Source organism: Hippopotamus amphibius, chromosome 2, assembly GCF_030028045.1.
Source record: "Hippopotamus amphibius kiboko isolate mHipAmp2 chromosome 2, mHipAmp2.hap2, whole genome shotgun sequence".
Lineage (NCBI taxonomy): Eukaryota > Metazoa > Chordata > Mammalia > Artiodactyla > Hippopotamidae > Hippopotamus > Hippopotamus amphibius.
In genome coordinates, this window is record NC_080187.1 from 208,838,911 (window position 1) to 208,857,627 (window position 18,717).

The following is an 18,717-nucleotide window of genomic DNA, read 5'->3' on the forward strand; positions in this document are numbered from 1 at the left end:
TACAGCATGCGAAAACAGCCAAAAGAAAGGCCAGCACCCGAGGAACTGATGGTAAGTAGATTTTTTTTAGTTACATTAGAATTGTCTAGTTGCATATCTGTGCTTAACATTCTGTTAAAAGGACCAGAATGGGATTTAAAGCATCCACAGACTCTGAGAGTCGATATTATTTACTTCATCTGGGTGGGTGCTTTTGAAGCTCACGTCCTCAGATAGTAGTCTTCCCTTCTTGAAAACCCATCACCAAGTTGAAACTTAATGCAGAATTCCTTTCCTCTGCCTCACACTCAAAGGTCACAAGTTAATCTAGGTTACTCCTTGTCCTCATTTGCTATTACAGCCTCTCAGAATTCAGAGAACTGATAACAGGGAAGATAGTCAGTATATTAAGTTTTTAGTGCAGTCCTATAGGAAATTCTGAGTGTGGCATGGAGTCCTCTTGGATTCATGTAGAATGAAATTAGATTGGCTGCAAAAGATCAAGTTAATGTGAATCTTTGGTCTCTCCTCAGAAAGAGACAGCTACAAGGCTGCAAGTGCTGTGTTCTCAGCTCCAAGGCCGCTTTCTTTGATTGCAAATGACAGTTTTTCGTCAAGCAGAGAGAGGAACAGAGACGTTCCCTAACAATTCCCAAATGGTCATTTATTTAGTGCAGATTGTTGATTTGACAATGCACAAGCTGTTAGAATAACATTTGCATTGAGCATTACTAAATAATAATTATAGCCTACTCTTTCTGACGTTTTGCGCACCATACCCTATCTTTAGATTATTGCAATCAGGGCAAACTCTGACTAGTTTTCTCTCATCATTTTAAATAATAATCATTTTAAAGATATTGGTTCAAAGGTTTTTAGCCTTTGTATTTCATCCTTATAAATACTGTAAGCACCCAAACTTCTGTATAATACAGATTTCATCCCCAAATATAAAATAGCAGTGCATTTCCCTTTTACATCATAAGTGCTTTCCAGGAAGGTAGTTTTCTTCTTCACGTTACCCCTGGAACAAAATCTCAGTTTTCAGGGTAGTTTCAAGTTAAAGTTCACCCCTAAAGCCCCTGCAATTTATAACCACGCAGGTTTCATGTCTAGAATAAACTGGCCCTTTTTTTTTTTTTTTTTGATGGGGGGTGTCTCTGGTTGAGAAATTCATGCAGTTAGTCACATTTGAGGAAACTTGGAACAGGTTCTAGAGATGGAGACCCATTTACCTTGTACATTATCATGCTACGGCTGGATAGCTCAGCTATTAAAACAAAGGAATAGGGTTTCATAAAACAGATATCTATTTGTAAATGCATGTTTCAGTGCTGCAGTGAGTTGGCCACTTATAAATAAAACATCTGCAGATCGTACATACACTCATAAATGCATCCGGATGTACGTGTTGATAGGGAACACCACTCCAGGGTGGCACGTTGTAAAGACAAGGCTGAAGGCTGAGTCCTTTCAGTGCCTTGAAAGCAAGCGTACATGGCTGTCTGTGTGTGTGGAGAGAGCTGAGGGATACGTATTTCAATATATCTCTTACAACTATACACCATGGTGTGTGCCGTCCCACATTTTTAGTTAATAAATATCAATAAATCAATAAAATACAATGAAAAATTTACTCACAGGAAGCACCATCCTATACTTAATTTAACATTATTTCTAGTATTGCTCACAGTTTGATTTAAATGAGTTTATTCCCCTAGGTATGGCAATAGTGAGACACTCCCTGGCTTAGTACAGGCTCAGTGAGGGGGCAGGAAACAATGGAGTGTGTATGAGGCTCCTGCAATCAAGGGGGTTGAGCCCTGCCCACCTCTGGCCAAAATATTGGGTCCACGAGGGAATAGGAAAGAAAGTGGGCTGTCCCTGGCTTTAGGAACCTGAGTCGCATCCTAGGGACCCCCTTAAGGAACCAATCTCTTTATTTCTTCCAGGATATTAATGGCTTTAATTTTTCCTTTTCCCTTTCTGTCTACAATCTATTTGATGGTGCTCCCATCTGGAAGCTGAGAGCATCCTCTGGAATGCATGAAATGTAGAGCCCTTTGCTACTGTGGATGGGGTCCTGCCTTTCATGAAAAGAGCTGTTAATCTCCCAAGCATGGTGACTCCAGCCAGCAGGGTACCAACATGGTCTGCACAGTTTGGGCCACATCAGCTGTGAGGCCTGCAGGATTGTTGAGGTTTCCTTGTGGACCTGCATTTTCCAAATCAAAGGGAGAACATCAGAGATGAGGTCGGGTGGAAATATTGAAAGGCACAGATTTCGCCATCAGGGAACTCTTACATGAACTTGGGTATGGCCCTGACCACCAGTGAATACGGCAAGTCCCAGCCTATGTAAATCAGAGTACAGGGAGAGGTGTACCAAATCACCCTCACCTCCGGGCCTGGGCTGTGCATGGAGCAGGCACTCAAGTGATTTTTGTTGTTTTCTTTGGTGAAGTCATCTTATATACCGGAATACCCAAGTCAAGTCTTAAAAATCATCATCTTTGCAATTTTTGACCATATCATTCTTAAAGATGACATGTAAAACTCAAGTTTAGGCTCTAGCGGACATTAAAATCCCAGCGTTAGAACTCATTTAGTTGTTTAGCTATTTAATGCTCTCTGCTTTGCGTGGTTGTTCCTAAGATGACTACAGTTTTTCTGTTCTAAGTGGAAATGTTTTAAAATTGGACCAAGAAATTCCCTTAATGCTCACATTTGAGGGAGGCTAGGTCCACATGAACCAGTACTGTTTTCTGGCACATAGCCCTTAAGCTACATAAAGAATTAACTCAGAAGCCTCGTCATTGGCATCCACATCATCTTGGGAGATCTCAGAACCAGATAGACAACTGAATTCAGTAGATATATATAGACCATTATGTGCAAAGCCCTGTGCTAGAGCCAGCAGAAGATACAGAGTAAGCCTCGCACATACAGTGTGGCAGGGGATAGGGCAAGTGTACCAATAACTAGAATCAACTAACTACTGTAAAAGTTCTGTGGGGATCCATATGGGGAAATGGGGGAAAGCTATATGGAGAAGGTAGCGTTTGAAAAGGGCCTTTGGAGGATGGGTTGAATTTTAATAGAGAGTTTGCAAGGGGTCATTCTAGACAAAGGAAAGGATGGGCGAAGCATGAGTGTGTCAAGTCCCCAGACCTTTTCAGAGCAATGTGAAACCTCTAGTGCTTGCTGGAACAGAAATTCCATTGACATTGGCCTCGTGGAGTCACAGACCCACAAAGGTAGAGTTCAAACAGGCAATATATTCACCACCAGCTGGGCAATCTGTTAAAAAATTCCACTTCTAATAGAAGGAATCTTAGTATCCAGGTCTGAAAACTTTGACTTGACATAGGAGCAGCACACCCACCCATTGGTACCTTTTTTCTTGAGTGGACTCCAATTATAGAGAAGTCCTTCATCCTTGGGGAAGGTCTAACCTTTCTTCAATTCTTTAAGAGTTATTGCATGAGGGGCTTCCTAGGTGGCGCAGTGGTTAAGAATCCGCCTGCCAATGCAGAGGTCATGGGTTCGATCCCAGCTCCAGGAAGATCCCACATGCCGCGCAGCAACTAAGCCCATGTGCCAAAAAAAAAAAGAAAAAGAGTTATTGCATGAATCAGGAGTCAGCTTTAAACCCAGCAAAGGAAAACCAGCCATACAGGCAGCCAGAGCATTCGGCATGCTGACACAGCCAGACAGATAGGAAGCCCGCACACGCTCTTTCTGCCTCTGTGACAATGATTCCATAATTAAAGAACCCACTTTTAAGTCACCCTGATGTAAAGCACAGGAAAGACCTATGTCAGTGCTGCCCCAGCTGTGACTGAAGACCAACAAACTTAGAAAAAAGTTTCCAGGCTGTGAGGAGGCAGCAGACAGTGTTCAGAGGCTTCAGACAACCCAGCAAAGCTGCCACAGCGTCTGTGGGGAAGGCAGCCTCTGCCCGTCAGAAGGGGGTGACGGGATTGCAGCGGGAGGGGACAGGGTGAAGCTGTGGAGGCAGCAGGGGACGTTTCCCCAGATGTCAATCATCAGACTGAGGGACAGAGGCAACCTGAGATGAAGGCACAGAGATGGAGAGGTGCGTGGCTGGCTTGGCTATTCAAACTAAATGTTTACATATTTTTAAGTAAAAGGGACGTGGTGAGCAACCTTCCTGTATAGACTGTGTGCATGTGTAAACCACAGAGAATTCCTTCTGCCGAATTAATCTTCCTTTCGAGATCTTTTGTAGCAAAGGTCAGGCTGATTTAGCGGGGAAGCTTCCCTTCCCTTGTCAGGAGCTCCCCAGTCCCTCCCCACTTCTGTGTCTTCATCTGCAAAATGAAGGGGATGGACCAGATCCACAGTCCTTGACCTAAGGTCTGTGACTTGCGGAAGTCTGTTAGAGCCCCCGAAGTGACATCCACGGTTGCATGTGCATGTGGGGATGTGCATGTTTTTAGAAGAGGAATTCATGGCTCTCATCAGTTTTTCGAGGGGACCATGACCCTCAGTGAGCAGCCAGCCTCCTCACTACCTTCCCACCCTGATCGTTAGAGCTCTGTGGCCAGGGCAGGACGGGCAGCTCGGCAGGGAGGCATTCATTTGGAGGGTGAAATGCTTGCTTGGCGTAGGGGAGAGAAGGAAAGGGAAGGGCCCTCCCTGTGGGACTCAGCAGGGCTTCACACCAGCTGTCAGACAGCCCTTTAACCTCTCAGCCTGTCCTGAATGTGGGCCTTGGGAAGGGTATGGGCCATGGGCGCCTGTGCAGTTACAATTTGGGTTCAGAGCGCTGTAGATCCTTCTATGCATTTAGAGTGTTTCCAGAAGCTTTCCATGTCTAAGCTCTATTTAATGGAATCTATGCATAGTAAGTAATCAGGTCAGAAGAAGCAGCATCCCGGTTTGAGATCAATCTCTGGCTAATACTTTATCTAGGCCACTTTATTATCTCATGCTGATCCGATTGCCATTCTCCTCCTCCTTTGTACCACGCGCTTCGGCTGTGGTAAAAGTACGTATCCCATACATATTAAAAACATATACCCATTCTATCTGTATGTAAATGTGTGAGGCACAGCTGGATACTGCAGAGGAGTTTGATTTACTAATAGTTATTATCTGTTCTAGCTGTTCAGTGGCAGAGAGAATTTCAGAGAAACAAGCTGGCGCAGAAATTGTCTTTATGCTATTACTATCCTGCTTTAGTAATTGTTTAAAAACATGGGTTTTCTCCTTAGGTTCTAATAATGCCTGTGATTTTGTGCATTTCCTTGTACATTCCAGAGCAGGGCGTCCTCGTTTAGCATTTCCTCAGGTTTGGTTTTCTGTTCAGGCCTCTGAGAAGAAACACAGAGTGCTGTTTGCAATTGAAATTTGACATTTTGCTTAGAAAGCAAGTAGATAGTGGGACTGGAAATAAAGAGAAGCAGATGTGGGTCTTGAGGGAGGGGTGTCCGTTATAACCAAAAATAGTGCTTTTAGGTTTTCCCCCCTTCTAAATCCCAGCAGCTGCAAACTTGAAGGCATCTCATTTCTCAGAGAAGGCTTTATGTATTGGAGGTGGTATTGTATGGGGGCTAATAAACACCAAACTGCTCCAGAAAAATCTGTTTAAACATTTAATTACTTGCAAAGAGATGTTAACTTGTTTAATTCCTCTAAATTAAATTGTCACTGGTAGCTTCTCTGCTTATCCAAACCTGATTGTAATTACATTTTCAGATAGGTTGGTCGGTTGTTCTCTGAGTTAATCAAGGTATGTGATAAATTGGGCATCTGCATGGTCCGTTTTAAAAATTGGGGAAAAAAACCTGTGTTAGAATTTTTCTCGCCAACAAATTCCGGTGTGACTTCTGGGTTTAGACCAAATGGCTTTGTTCACCATTATGGGACCCAAACCCACAAAATGCACTGGACGATGGAGATGATTTTATTCAGGCTGTTGCAGTAGGGAGAATGTTTATTAATGAGGAATGTCTCAAAGCAACTGGAGGTGGCAAAGGTTATGGAGGCAGGTAAGCAAGGGATGACTGCCAGTCTTATGGAAGTCATGAGGAAGAATGGAAAGGGGTCTTATCTCTGGGAGAGCAGGATGGTTCTTTGTAGTTAACAAGAGAGTAGGAAGATTCCTCACTTGTTACTGCTTGCTGGGAGCACGGGGCTCCGATAAAGTTCAGCATTATCACCACATTCTACTAACTGGATCAAAGATAAGGTTCATTTTGACCCAGGGCGTACGGGGGTCCTAAGTACAAGCAAGAGGAAGGGCGCGTTTCCACAGCCCCCTTACATAGCGCTCATGGATCACTGTGCCTGCACGCTAAGCTTTTTAAGATACTAATGATGGTTTAATAAGCAATTCTGAACCTGGTGGTAGTTTACTACCTTTAGCTAGTTTGCGTGTAATATGGGGCATGTTTTAAAATAGACCATCAGGGCCAGACTTACATGTGTGTGTGGCCGCCAGTTCTTGCAGACATCGTTTTTGCTTTTGGTTATTCGTTTGGAGATGCACATCAGCTCATGGACCAAGGAACCCCAGATTTGCAGGGGGAAACCCTGGATAGGATTGAAACTTCAACTAAATATTTTCTTCGAACACAAAAGGCATCACAGAAGCTAGGGGGCTGCACATAGGGTCCAGCTGACAACCACGTAATGATTTTTTTTTTTTTTCAAGTTCTAAAGGCCATTAAAATCATGTTTGTGTCTGCTTATAAATAGGAATCCACTAGTAAGAAGTTGATTTTAGCTTTTAATTGCATATAATTACAACGGCAGAATCACTGTCTGGATGCTTGAGCTCACACTAAATCAGACAGCTTTAATTTGAATTTTTGATGACACGTTAGCACTTCAGCAAGAACAGAGAGATTGTAACCCCAGAAAACAAGCTTTGTTTTTCCATAGACGTGACTGCTTGATCTTTTCACGAGACTTTAGCAGATAAATATATGTGTGTACGTGTGTGTATTTATATACATGCACATAGCAAGAGAAATACAGATAGATAGAATCTGTCATTCCTTGATCATGGTGATCTGACAGTTTTAATTTCCCAGTTAAGGATAACTTTTTTCCTCCATCAGTCAAGTCAGATCTCTTAATATGGTGATGATTTGCCTGTTTAAGATTGCGGTTTTTTGAACTGCCTGCAAGGCTTCTTTCTTGTTCTACTGGACAAACTGTCATCTTCCCAGCATCACGTATCAAGGCACAGTGAGACTGCATAGACTTGACCACAGGAACAGTTTGGTTACCTTGAATGCAGTAAAGTGGATCATTGGGGCCGCTTTTCAGTGTTCTGCCACATTCACAGGGGGCAAAGCTGGGTCTTTAGAGTATATTGTACATTTGTTCCTCCTTTGATGCTACTCAACTCATGGGGAGTTTCTTTTATTTGGGTGGTGGCCTCAGCCTAGGATGGCCTCCTGTCTGCTGTCCTTGAACTTCTCCAACCTCCTCCCTGCAGCTTTCTCCACTCTTCCCCTTTATAGTGCTTGCTCTCTTCTCAGAAGCCCTCCACCATTTAATGTCTCTAACTTGAAATAGCGCTTAATTACATAAACTATATATTCATGGTAGATTCACAAACTGGTTCAGATGGTATGGTGGGTCCTAACTCCAGCAACTCATCAGAATCATCTGAGTGGGTTTAAAAAAAAAAAAAAAAAAAGTCTGGATCCCAACCCAGATCAAAGAATCTCTGGCATTTGGGCCAGGGAGCAGGTACTGGGGGGTTTTGTTGTTTTTAAAAGCTCTCCAGGCGAAACTCACTGGTTTGATACCTTTTGTTTCCAACTAGACTGTAAGTGCCTTGAAGGAGGAACATGATCTTTAATTCAGTTCCTAGTTTGGCCCTATGCTGCTGTCATTCAGGCGAGTTCTCTGTTCTGATTAAAAGAAGAGAAACCACTATCGATTACTCTTTGCATGTGCCATTCATTCTAATCCATTCCAGTAAAACACTGTACTAGACATCAAGACAAACAAGACACATCCCTGTTCTCTAGGAACTCAGAATAAGGTTGAAGAAGCTCACCCGAGAACAAGCCCTCCCTGGACTCTGTGATATTCAGTATAAGTTAGGAAGGCCATACTAGAACTACGTGGTCTGATCAGAGGTTTTTGTTTGACTTCCTGCTATGAGAGGTCATATGGGTAAAATCATTTGGCGCCAAAATAACAGAATTTCTAGGACATTGCAGTGTTCGCAGGGATACCATTCAAAGCTTTTAACAACCAGTACAGCTAGACCAATCAGAACAGGCACTAGGGTTTGGCTGTCCACCCTGGAAGTATGGGAAGAGCAAGAAAGTGCAAAGCAGGCCTTGCTCAGCAGCACCTGTGATTTTTGGCGTGTGTTCTGACCACTTGAGAATTCACCTTTGACAGTTAATTCCAAATCAAGAGGTCATTAGAGAGTCAAGACTTAGAGGAGACCACCTGGCCAGCACCATCTTTGCCGGGTTAGATTGATGGCAGGGGACCCCTAGGTCTTTATCAGCGTATCAGATATGGGCCACCCCACGCCCCCCAACTCTCGGGCATAATGGATTAGGCTGAAAAATCTAGAGACATTTAGTCACTTGTCGGGGAAATATAAAAGGATCTTGAAGCCCAGGCCCTGCGATTTGGGAATTGCCGTTGAAAGCAGCAAACTTGTTTTCCTGTGAGTACACTCCGATAAATAGATGCGATTCTTATCAATAATTAATGAGTCTAACCAGGAATTTCAAGGGCTGGAAAAATATTAGAAGCCTCCTATTTACAGCTGTAACTAGCTGGATTTGTTTAATGGGTTGTTTGCTTTTTAATTTGTAGCAGTTTTGAGGGAGACCTTTGGGGCTGCGCATCTTGTGGTTTCAGTGAGGCCTTTTGTAGATACACAGCTATTTGGGGGGCCAAATCTGCCTGCAGATAACTTGAGGTTCACGTGGCCATTTAGAGACTGCAGAAAGGCAGTGGAGACATTTGGGCCTTCTGTCCTCTATTTAATTTTCAAGATTAGAATTAAACATTAGGCTGTGGTCTACCGAGAGACATTTGCCGGAGTGTGGACTAGTTTCTTTCCAGTATCCTGGTTTACCGTTTCTCTGTTCTCTTTATATAAATGGTCACTGATTCTGAAGTAGGAGAATAGGTACCATTCATTTATTCGTGCAAAGGTTCCCTCGACACAAATAAAAATGGAATTTTCAAATGTAACCCGATTAACTCTTAATTGTATACCAATAGCCTATGTGTGTCTCAGCTCCCTCAGAAGGCTTCTGAATGGCCCGCATCTCTTTTTAAACCTGGGGGTGGGGGGGGGCGGGGGAAGAGATTCAATTAATAGCAGGACTTTCTAATTGTGGGATTGGTGTGGAGTTGACAAAAATTTGTATAAATAGGGTACATTTTTCCACTTAAGAGGGCTGTGCTGAGACATTTTTAATTGGATTTTCATGGTGATTGACAGCATTTGATTATGACAGTAACTTTATTTGGCTGGACTGCTTTAGCCTCTTGTTCAGATTTTTCCATCAAAGCTCTTTTTTATCCTCTGAATCCCCAGTGGAGCAGCAGTCATTGTGGAAGAGCCTTTTAGCACCTTTGTTGCAGCCATCCCTGGTGATGATTGGACCCAGCTGGTAGCAGATAAGAAAATGTTCCTTTCACAAAGAGGCTGTGTCTCCCGCCTCTGCCGTTTCAATAATTTTAAGAGCCCCCAAAACCTGTTGAGGATTAGAAGTAGCTTTAGATGTGAAATGAGTGTTAAGTATTAGTAATCGGGAGATTAGGGCCCCAGGGACAATGAGAGATAAACAACTGCAATTAAGGCAAATCTGCCGATGTAAACAAAATTTAGCAGAAACAGATGCCCTAACCATTTTGGGGGATTGATTTGAGGGCACCAAGGAATCGATTTTTGTCTTGTTTACACTTTCAAACCCCTGTGATATACTGGAAGGCTAAATATTTCATACAGCCTGATTTTAGTTAATTTTTTTTTCCGCGCCTCACAGTAGGCGCCTCTCTTCTCGCAGTGACCAGGCCTGAGTTTATTCAGCATTCACAGGGAGCAGCTAATTGTCTATGAAGGGCCCCCGTGTTTAAATGGGCTTGACAGGAATTTAAATTTTGTTTCAATCAACCCCTGTGCTCACAGCCTGCTCCAGTTTCTAATTTTTAAATTAAACATGATTCTTTTTTTTTAAGCCACAGGCTTGCCTCTGGAATACTCTTGCTCTAACTCTGGGGAAGGCAGATCGGCAACCCCAGAGTGCTGGTGTCTGCAGGGCCTGCGGCACCAGCTCCAGGGCTGGAAAGTTCTTTCTCCAAAACGAGCTTTTCCTTCCCCTCTTGGGGAGGTCAGCAGAGCTTCGGCTGGGCAGCTCGGCTTCCTGCCTTCAGAAATGGCCCCCTTTCCAGCTCTCCTGCGTAGGCAGCAGCGCACATCATCTGGAAAGTGGGTTAAGTACCAAAGGAAGGCGTAAGGCTAGCTTCTCAGGGGCTGCCTGTGTGGTAACCCACGGCACGTCTGGTGCAGATTTGTACTTCAGCAGCCTTTTCTTGTGAGACAGGGAGAGAATGTCACACCTGTGTGTCTCATATGCACTCACTGTTTTTCCTTGTTGAGTGTCTGCTCTGGGCTGAGCATCCTGCCTGATGCCGAGGAAGCAGTTTGTCAGCCTTGGGTCCTGCCCTCAACCAGCTTACAGTCTAGCAAGGAAGGTGAGGATATGCACAGCCAAGCACAGGATAGATTGTTAGACTCGCCAAGGCCCTCGCTCACCTACTCCTGCCCACCTTCACCTGCCCCTCCACCTCGTGGCACTGCTGTACACGCAGCCTGTGCTCTAACAGCCCTCTAATGCATGAGGCATCTTCACATGGTCATGTCTTTGCTTGTGCTGTTTCTTTGACAAGAATGCCCTTTCCTCATGTTCATGTGGTGAACTCCTACTCAGCCTCCAAGACCCAAGTGGCACTGCCTCTGTGAAGCTTTCTCAGGCCTGCTTCAGTAGACCCTGGCTTCCTGTTGTACATCACCCTTCTTTCTGGCAAGTACCTGTATCAGTGTACTTTTCACACTTTGTGGCAGTAATTTAACAGCTCATAAACAAGAGGAAGAGATCCCGTCTTCCTTATCTTTGTATCCTCAGCATCTAGCCCAATCCTTAGCCCCAAGTTGAATGCTCAATAAATAGTTATGAATTGATATGAATTTAACAGGTACAGTGAGTTCTCGGGAAGGCAGGATTTCTTCCAGCCAGGGGTATCTGGGGAGACTTTGTGAATGGGGTGACAAATGAGCCAGGCCTTGCAGGACATTGGGGTATTTATGTGAGTGTATTACTTTCTGCACATATGTGAAACAGCTTCGATCTAACATCCGTACTAGTCAGAATCCATACTACACCTTATTTTCTCTGAAGTTATTTGAAAGAAATTGGAGCAACAATTGCATACAACTTGGGGCTGCAGATAAATTCCGAAAGGCTTCTAATTTTTAACCTTAAAGAAAGAAAAGATTTATTTTAGAGAGAGAAATTAAGCTAAATAGATAACATTTTTACAAACATGCGTTTACAGAATTCTTTCATATCTGTTATCTCATTTGACCTTCACACAAACACTGCAAAGATTATTCTTATTCCCATTTTACTGATGTATTAAACTCGGGCTCAGAGAGGTTAATTGACTTGCCTAGAGTCACACAGCCAGGAAGAATACAGGACTGTTCTGTACTACATCAAAGCTAATATCTATTGGTACATGGCTGGCAGGGGGTTGCTCTTATGGTTGTGGGAATTTCAGCTGTCAGGCCATTTCTAGGAATCCAAAACAAAACTAATACAAACACTCCACAAAGAAACGTATAGAATTTCAGCAGTTTGTCCTTGTGAGGCCAAAGATGCCCTTCTAGGATGCTTACTCATCTCACTCCTTATAGTCCCCTCCACCTTGGCCTCGTCCCGCATCTGCTGGGCCGTGTTAGAAGCAGAGAGCTCATGTCTGGACATAGCAGCTGGGCCTGGCTGAGGCCTGAACCTCAGTGCAAACAAACCAAATAGGAAGAGAGAAAGTAATCACCAGCAGTTTGCACCCGTCTGTTAGTTGGTTATCTGAAGGGAAGCTGTGAAAATTTGTGAGCTGTTACTGTTTTTTGGTTTTGTCAACCTGCAGCAAAAACTGAAGGTGTAGTACATTCTGCAATTTATCTGGCCACAAAACCTTCTCTCCTTTTTAGTTCTGCCGTCACAATTATAGAAATGAGTGGCTTCTGGGCTTCCTAGGTGGCGCAGTGGTTAAGAATCCACCTGCCAATGCAGAGGACTTGGGTTCAATCCCTACTCTAGGAAGATCCCACATGCCACAGAGCAACTAAGCCTGTGTGCCAAAAAAAAAAGAAAAGAAAGAAGAAAAAGAGAAATGAGTGGCTTCTAAGAGATATTACTCTTTGAGTTTGGGAGAAATTTCCTTTAACTCAGCAAACCTTACTGAGCACATTGTATATGCAGAATATATTGCTGGGTGCTATAGTTTAGTGCTAATCAAATATGGACTGTGGACTAGAGGTAGTATCTGAGCTGTTTCTTAAACACAGGATGAGGAGTTTGTACCAGAATATAAATCAAGCATGTCTCAAAGTCTTCTGTTTAATTCACCTGACATTTTTTTGTAGCAAAACTTTCTCAGTGAGAAGCTGTGTGCTGATTTACTTTGTGGTGCATAACTCGTTGACTTCTTGTAAAGTAGTAGCAAGTGGCTTCCAGACTAATTACTCGAGTTGCACAGCTTTAGGAAATACAGAGGCTGATGAAACACTAATCTTGCCCTCCAGGAGCTTATGGTGTGGTGAGGTAAGGAAACCATTGCATCCTCTGCAGCTGGCACGATACAAGGCACACAGTAGCTAGTGTCTAATGAATTGGTAATTTCTTAGGGGTGGACAGACCTCTGTGAGTTTTTCTTCGCCAGTCATTAGAAAGCCTTAACTTTTCATGTCAGTCCTCTAGTATCAGTATTGTGAGCATCTTGTTAGAGGGAATTATTATGAAACAGTTAATCCACAAGAATTTGCTGTCTGCATCTATGAGGTGCTGTGATGGGTTCAGAAGAAATGTTAGAAACAACCAGAACTTCAAGGAATGGACTGGCCACACCCACAGGAGGCATTGGGAGAAGGCAGGATGGGCTGTATGCTGCTGACTTGCACGGTGTGAGGGCTCAGGACAGGGTGGCTGCGGGTGGTCAGAGGAGGTTTGCTCCACGTGGACCAGGATCTCTGGCTGGAACTGATTTGTAAATCGGGATATCCGAAGCCCCTGGCTCTTTCTGAAATTCCCTGAAGGTCTCCAGCTGAAAGAATAGGAAACCAAGTTCAGAGCCTGTAGCTTCTTGACAGCATGTCATTTGTCTTTCTTTCTGCATCTTCTTTTCAGTGTCCTTTCTGTCACTATCAGGGAAAATCATTAGTATGCTAATCTAGCTAGCCGTCATTTTAACACTGACCTTTGGTAACCTGCCTTTGCAATTTCAGGAACTACGTTTGACTTCTCTAAAAGTAACCTTAAATTGTAGTCTTGTAAGAATTCCAGAGCTGTATCCTTCACTCCTTCTTCTAATGAGGTTATGACCAAATGCTCATTATAATTGCTTTAGACTCCTTTTAATTTTCAAGCTTATTAATCATAAGAAGAGTTATTTAAAATTGCATAAATTAATCTTAGATTAAAAGCCCATCAAAGCCTCGAAACAATTAAGAATAAGTAGGATTTCCCTGGGGCAGCAAGTTTTATTTTAATATTGTAGTCAGGTGGATATCAGAACCTTGAAGTATGGTAGTGATTAATGTATGCAAAATTTAAATGAGATTTTTTAAATGGCAAATCTAAATCACATATTGACCTAACTGTAGGCTTTAACTGCATTGTCTGTCATATATTTAAGCTGTTTACTAATCAACATTTTAATTACAGCATGTGCTGGCAGGCCCTAGGACAAATAAAATCTAGCATTTTAAAATGTTGCTGCAAAGTTTGCTACCCAAAAATAACAAGTCTCTTTTATTGGAAAGATGGAGGAATAAGAAAACAGAGCAAACCTCCTGTAGCAACGTTGAAACTTGGCACAGAGAGTCCTAAGGTATGGGGCTGCCCCATCCTTCTGGCCCCCACTCTCACCTTGTGATTCTGCTGGTCTGAGACAGCTACCTCTTCATGGAGCAGCAACTGGGTTTCCTTTGAAGTTGGTTCATTGTTAATTAGGAAGATACGTCCCTTCATGTGTTCGAACCCTGGTTGCCAAGCGTTGTTTACTTGAACACGTATGTAGCCTGGGGTCCTTAGGCCCTTCCCCTTTTGTGATGTGGGAACTAGGTACTTCCAGAAATCTGATTCAACTTCAGTCATGATCAGCAGCCTTTTGTCTTGCCTGCATCCTCCATCACGGCTGGGGTTGGCAAGCTGTCTCCAGGAAGGTGTCGTGGGCTGCATCAGAGTCTGGAAAGATTTTTCTCTATTTTACAAATACTCTGTTTCATTATTGAAAGTAGGTGGGTAAGAGGGTCACCTTAAACAAATTATTTCACCCTCGAAACTTCAATTCCCACTTCATGGAAAACGGATTATAGTGACCAACTTAACAGTTTCTGTTTTTGTGAAAATCCAGACCAGGTAAAGCACATGAAGCACTTAGCATAGAAGTTAGAAGATAAGTTCCCCAGAATATTTGCTCCTGCTCTCATCATTGACTTTCGAAAATTAGTACGAAAATTATGTTTAAAAATTCAAATAGTACAGAAGGATACACAGTAAGCTCCCAGCCCCACTCTCCAGAGGTAAGCACTGTTAACAGTAACTTGTGTCCTTCTAGAATTTTTAATTTGATCGTTCTGTGCCTTGCTTTTTCTCTTTTCTCTTTAAGATCTTTCCACATCACGTGAAGGTCTGTCTTGTCTTTTCAGTGCTGCATGGTGTTCTATTGTACAGATGTTCCGTATTTATTTAACCAGGACCCTGCCATAGAACATTTTGGCCATTTCCAGATCTTTGCTATATGTTTATTGGCCGTTTTTTTTTGTTTTGTTTTGTTTTGTTTTTTCACATACTTTGCCCATTTTTCTTTTGGATAGGTTGTCTCTTCCTTCATCTTTTTGAGCCTTGATTTCCCCATCTAGAGAGTGAGGGAGGTAGGTGCACAGTCTCCAAGACCCCTGCTATTTCTGTAGGCTGTGGTCCAGGCCTGGATGTCCTGCAGGCAGCTTTTACGCTACTACCAGAGATTCCCGTCTGCTCATGACCTTGCTGAGCCGGTGTTGAGGCTGCAGGGCCAGTAGCTGCGGGTGAACTGCAAGAGGCTCGTTTTCTTCTTTTGTTCAGTTGTGTGTCTTTCTCTCTTAAAAAAGCAGCTTGGAAATTACAAGGCAGAGCTGGGATTGAACTTCCGTTAAAGCTGCCTGTAGACATCAGGAATATTTATTTTCCCTATTTGTTTTAAGCCTGGGAAGACTGTGTGGTTTTCTCAACACTGTCCTGATGGAGCCCTGACCAGCAAGCGTGCAATGCCCCTAGCCCTAATGTGCCATTAATGATAGGTTAATGTACAGTATAATGTTTTGGGGACTACGGGTTCATTACACTTCTGAGTGTGAGGTCTTTCCACAGAGCGCCCAAGGTCCCATTGCATTATATCATGCAATAAAAATACCCTTTTCATATCACACACTAATAAACTGTATTTGAAATGCTGTCTGAGGGCGCTGCCGTCTTATCTATAGGCTGTGCACGAGTGCAACAGTTGGGTTTCCTGTTTTCTATTTTGTGTTTTAGTTACACGGAATTCTGAACTCAGAAGTCTGCTCATTCCTGTTTTAAATGGAGGAGCGAGACGGGTCTTTAGGCCTGAGGCTCAGGGGAGGGGCCGCTTAGTGAGTGGTGAGAGTCTTTCATACATGGGGAGCAGGGCCCCTCATTCTCCTCTGCCTGCCCGCCCACCCAGCCACACCGTGTGCAGCTATCAGGAGAGCTGGTCTGATGTCTTCCAGATTTAGCACTGAACACGTGTTAGGTATTACAGAAATTTCCTCAGAAGTATGATAAGAACTGCCAAGTCTAGGCCACTGAGAGTCATGACTGTGGAGCTGTTTCCAGGCTAGCCTTTGTGCTGGGAATGTCATAACCCACGGCCTCCCTGTGAAGTTGGTGCTGTTCTCCTTATTTTACAGAGCACAGAGTTCCCAGAGGGAGGGGGGAAAGCTGCACTGTGGAGAATGAAATCCACAGGCTCCAAGGAACCACAGGTGAATTACCTGCCTGTGGTTATTCATACCATCCTGTGAGTTGGTTTAATCAGATGGTTTTCTTCTCAACAGGAGGCTGGCGGCAGAGGTAATTTTGAAGGTTGGGACACTTTGGAAAAGGAGACTCTTCTACGTCAGAAAGGAGAACGCCATTAGAATTTAGGGTTGAGGCAGACTGGGGTCAGAGGGCTGTAACAGACCTATTCTGTAGTTTAATCCGGGGCAGACTATGGCACTTGTGCTTTGCTGGGGGGTGGGGTGGGGGTTGTTCCTGCCCGTTGTAGAGTGTGGGGAAAGAGGGACACATGAGGTCCAGGACCCCGGGTTCAAGCCCAGTGTTGAGACTTAAGCCTGAAGCGCAGTCCTTACCACCTAGGAGCATCAGTGTCTTTGCTTGTAAAATAGGCTCACATCGGCTTCTGACAGGGCCGAGGAACATATGAAATACTCGAAACGAAAACACCTAATTAGTATCTGGCACAGGTTAGGTGCTCATAACTGTTAGCTATTATATTGCTGTTATTATATGTAATAATAGAACAGAACAGAACATATTAACAGACAAAACAAAAACATATTATAACAAAAGGCACAGGCTTTAGAGCTGATGTCCAGTTCAGATCCCAACCCTACCTTAGCCAAATCACTTCTCCAAACCTAGTTTTCAAATCCACAAATAGGTAGTGACAGTAATGCCATCCTGATACATTATGGGATTACTGTGACACTTGAATTAGATAATGAGGTTGAAAGCACTTTGTGGAATGAAAAACTCTACTCAGCTGCTGGTAAATACATATGTTCATATGTATTTTTCTGTACAAATCAACATATTCAAACTGAATAAATATCCTTAGAGCAGAGCCACTGAGGGAAGCTATTAAAAAGATTCACTGATCTGTCCACCTCCCCAGCCAATTATAGACCGGGGTGGTTCTTCTACCCCATGTCTTCATAACAGCAGAGAAAGCAGGGAGGACCCAGGACAGAGTCTGTGCTTCCCTAAATTGGTACAAGAAGAACCAGTAGCTGCTTAGAGCAGTGCTTGAAAGATCAAGGGACCGTGTTGAAGGGTTGAGCTGGTCTGGAGAGCCAACAAGATGACAGAAAAAATCAAGTTGCTGAGGCTGTCCTGTAGAAGGCTAGACCTTTGGCTCTAGGCAAAGTCCCCTTAATTGTTAGAAGAGTATTTAAGTTCCAAGGATAATTAGTCTTTCTTTTAAGAGTGTAGGGTTGGACTAAACCTTTTGTTTAGATGTGAGGGCTTTAGAACACTAACATAAACCTCTCAGGGGTTAAATCTGTCTTTAGGGCTACCAGGACTTGAAAAATGTTACCTTGTATCAAGAAAACCAGAAGTGACAAGTCCATTTAAAAAGCCTGGTTTGTCATTGTTTATCTAATTTTCAGAGTTGACACAGAAAATTAGACCAGCTGACACTCACTCTCTGACCGTCTCCCCGGCTCATTTCCCTGGTCCTTTCCTCCCTGACCTTTGCAAGCACAAAATGCTCCAAACCCCAAAATATAAAACTTCCCACTGAGTTTCTAAGTTGCCCTGCAGCCATTCCAAGATTCTGTCATAGGATGTCATCCCTAATGTTATTATAAAAGTAAGAGGAGGTTATAAATCTGCTTTGTGAGGTATTTCTTTTTTCCTTCTGCTTTGACCATAAATCTTAGAAGTAATCAAACTCTCTGCAAAGGAAGCCAAGATAAACTTGGGTCCTTAGTGGCCCCATATGTCTTTACTGAGTTCAGAGGCTTGAAGGCTTGTCTGCCTGGTGACATCACACAGTGCTGCCTAAAGGCAGAGGAACAGTGTGTGAGCTTTCCCCTGTTTAATATTGACCTTCCAAAACTCAAAGGGCAGCAAGTCTTCTGTTCACCACCTTCAGTAAATGAGCTATTTCAAGTAAGGAAATTATTCAGATAATTGAGACTTATTCCTTATAAAACCAAAACTTTCTAAAGAGATTGCAGGCAAGAAATTTTAAATGTATTATAAACTTCCCTATCTTTTTTTTTTAAGCTCTTTATTGGAATATAGTTGCTTTACACTGTTGTGCCAGTTTTTGCTATACAATGAAGTGAATCGGCTATATTCATACATATATCCCCATCTCCCCTCCTCCCCGCAACTCCCTCCCATCCTCTCTATCCCAGCCCTCTAAGTCATCACCCATCGTTGAGTTGATATCCCTGTGTTATGCAGCAGCTTCCCACTAGCTATCTGTTTTACATTTGGTAGTGTATATATTCTCAGTGCTACTCTCTCACTTTGTCCCAGCTTCCACTTTGTCCCCGCGCCCCATGTCCTCAAGTCCGTTCTCTACATCTGCATCTTTATTCTTGCCCTGTCACTGAGTTCATCAGTACCCCTATCTTTTTAAACATATTACATGCCTCAGGGTTTGGCTTTTTAGAAAACATTCTTTAGACCATCA

General features: G+C 43.3%; 1 protein-coding gene across 16 annotated transcripts in view; it reads left to right on the forward strand.

The window, feature by feature from the left end:
* Nucleotides 1–18,717, forward strand: part of MAP2K5 (mitogen-activated protein kinase kinase 5) — a 262,400-nt gene that overhangs the window by 227,680 nt on the left and 16,003 nt on the right. For 15 of the 16 annotated variants that reach the window (XM_057723002.1, XM_057723012.1, XM_057723006.1 and 12 more), the window contains one exon: nt 6–51. The exons of the other annotated variant lie outside the window; for it this stretch is intronic. In XM_057723002.1, coding sequence (XP_057578985.1) covers nt 6–51 — 46 coding nt within the window. The remainder of the gene's footprint in view (nt 1–5; nt 52–18,717) is intronic. 16 annotated transcript variants of the gene reach the window in all.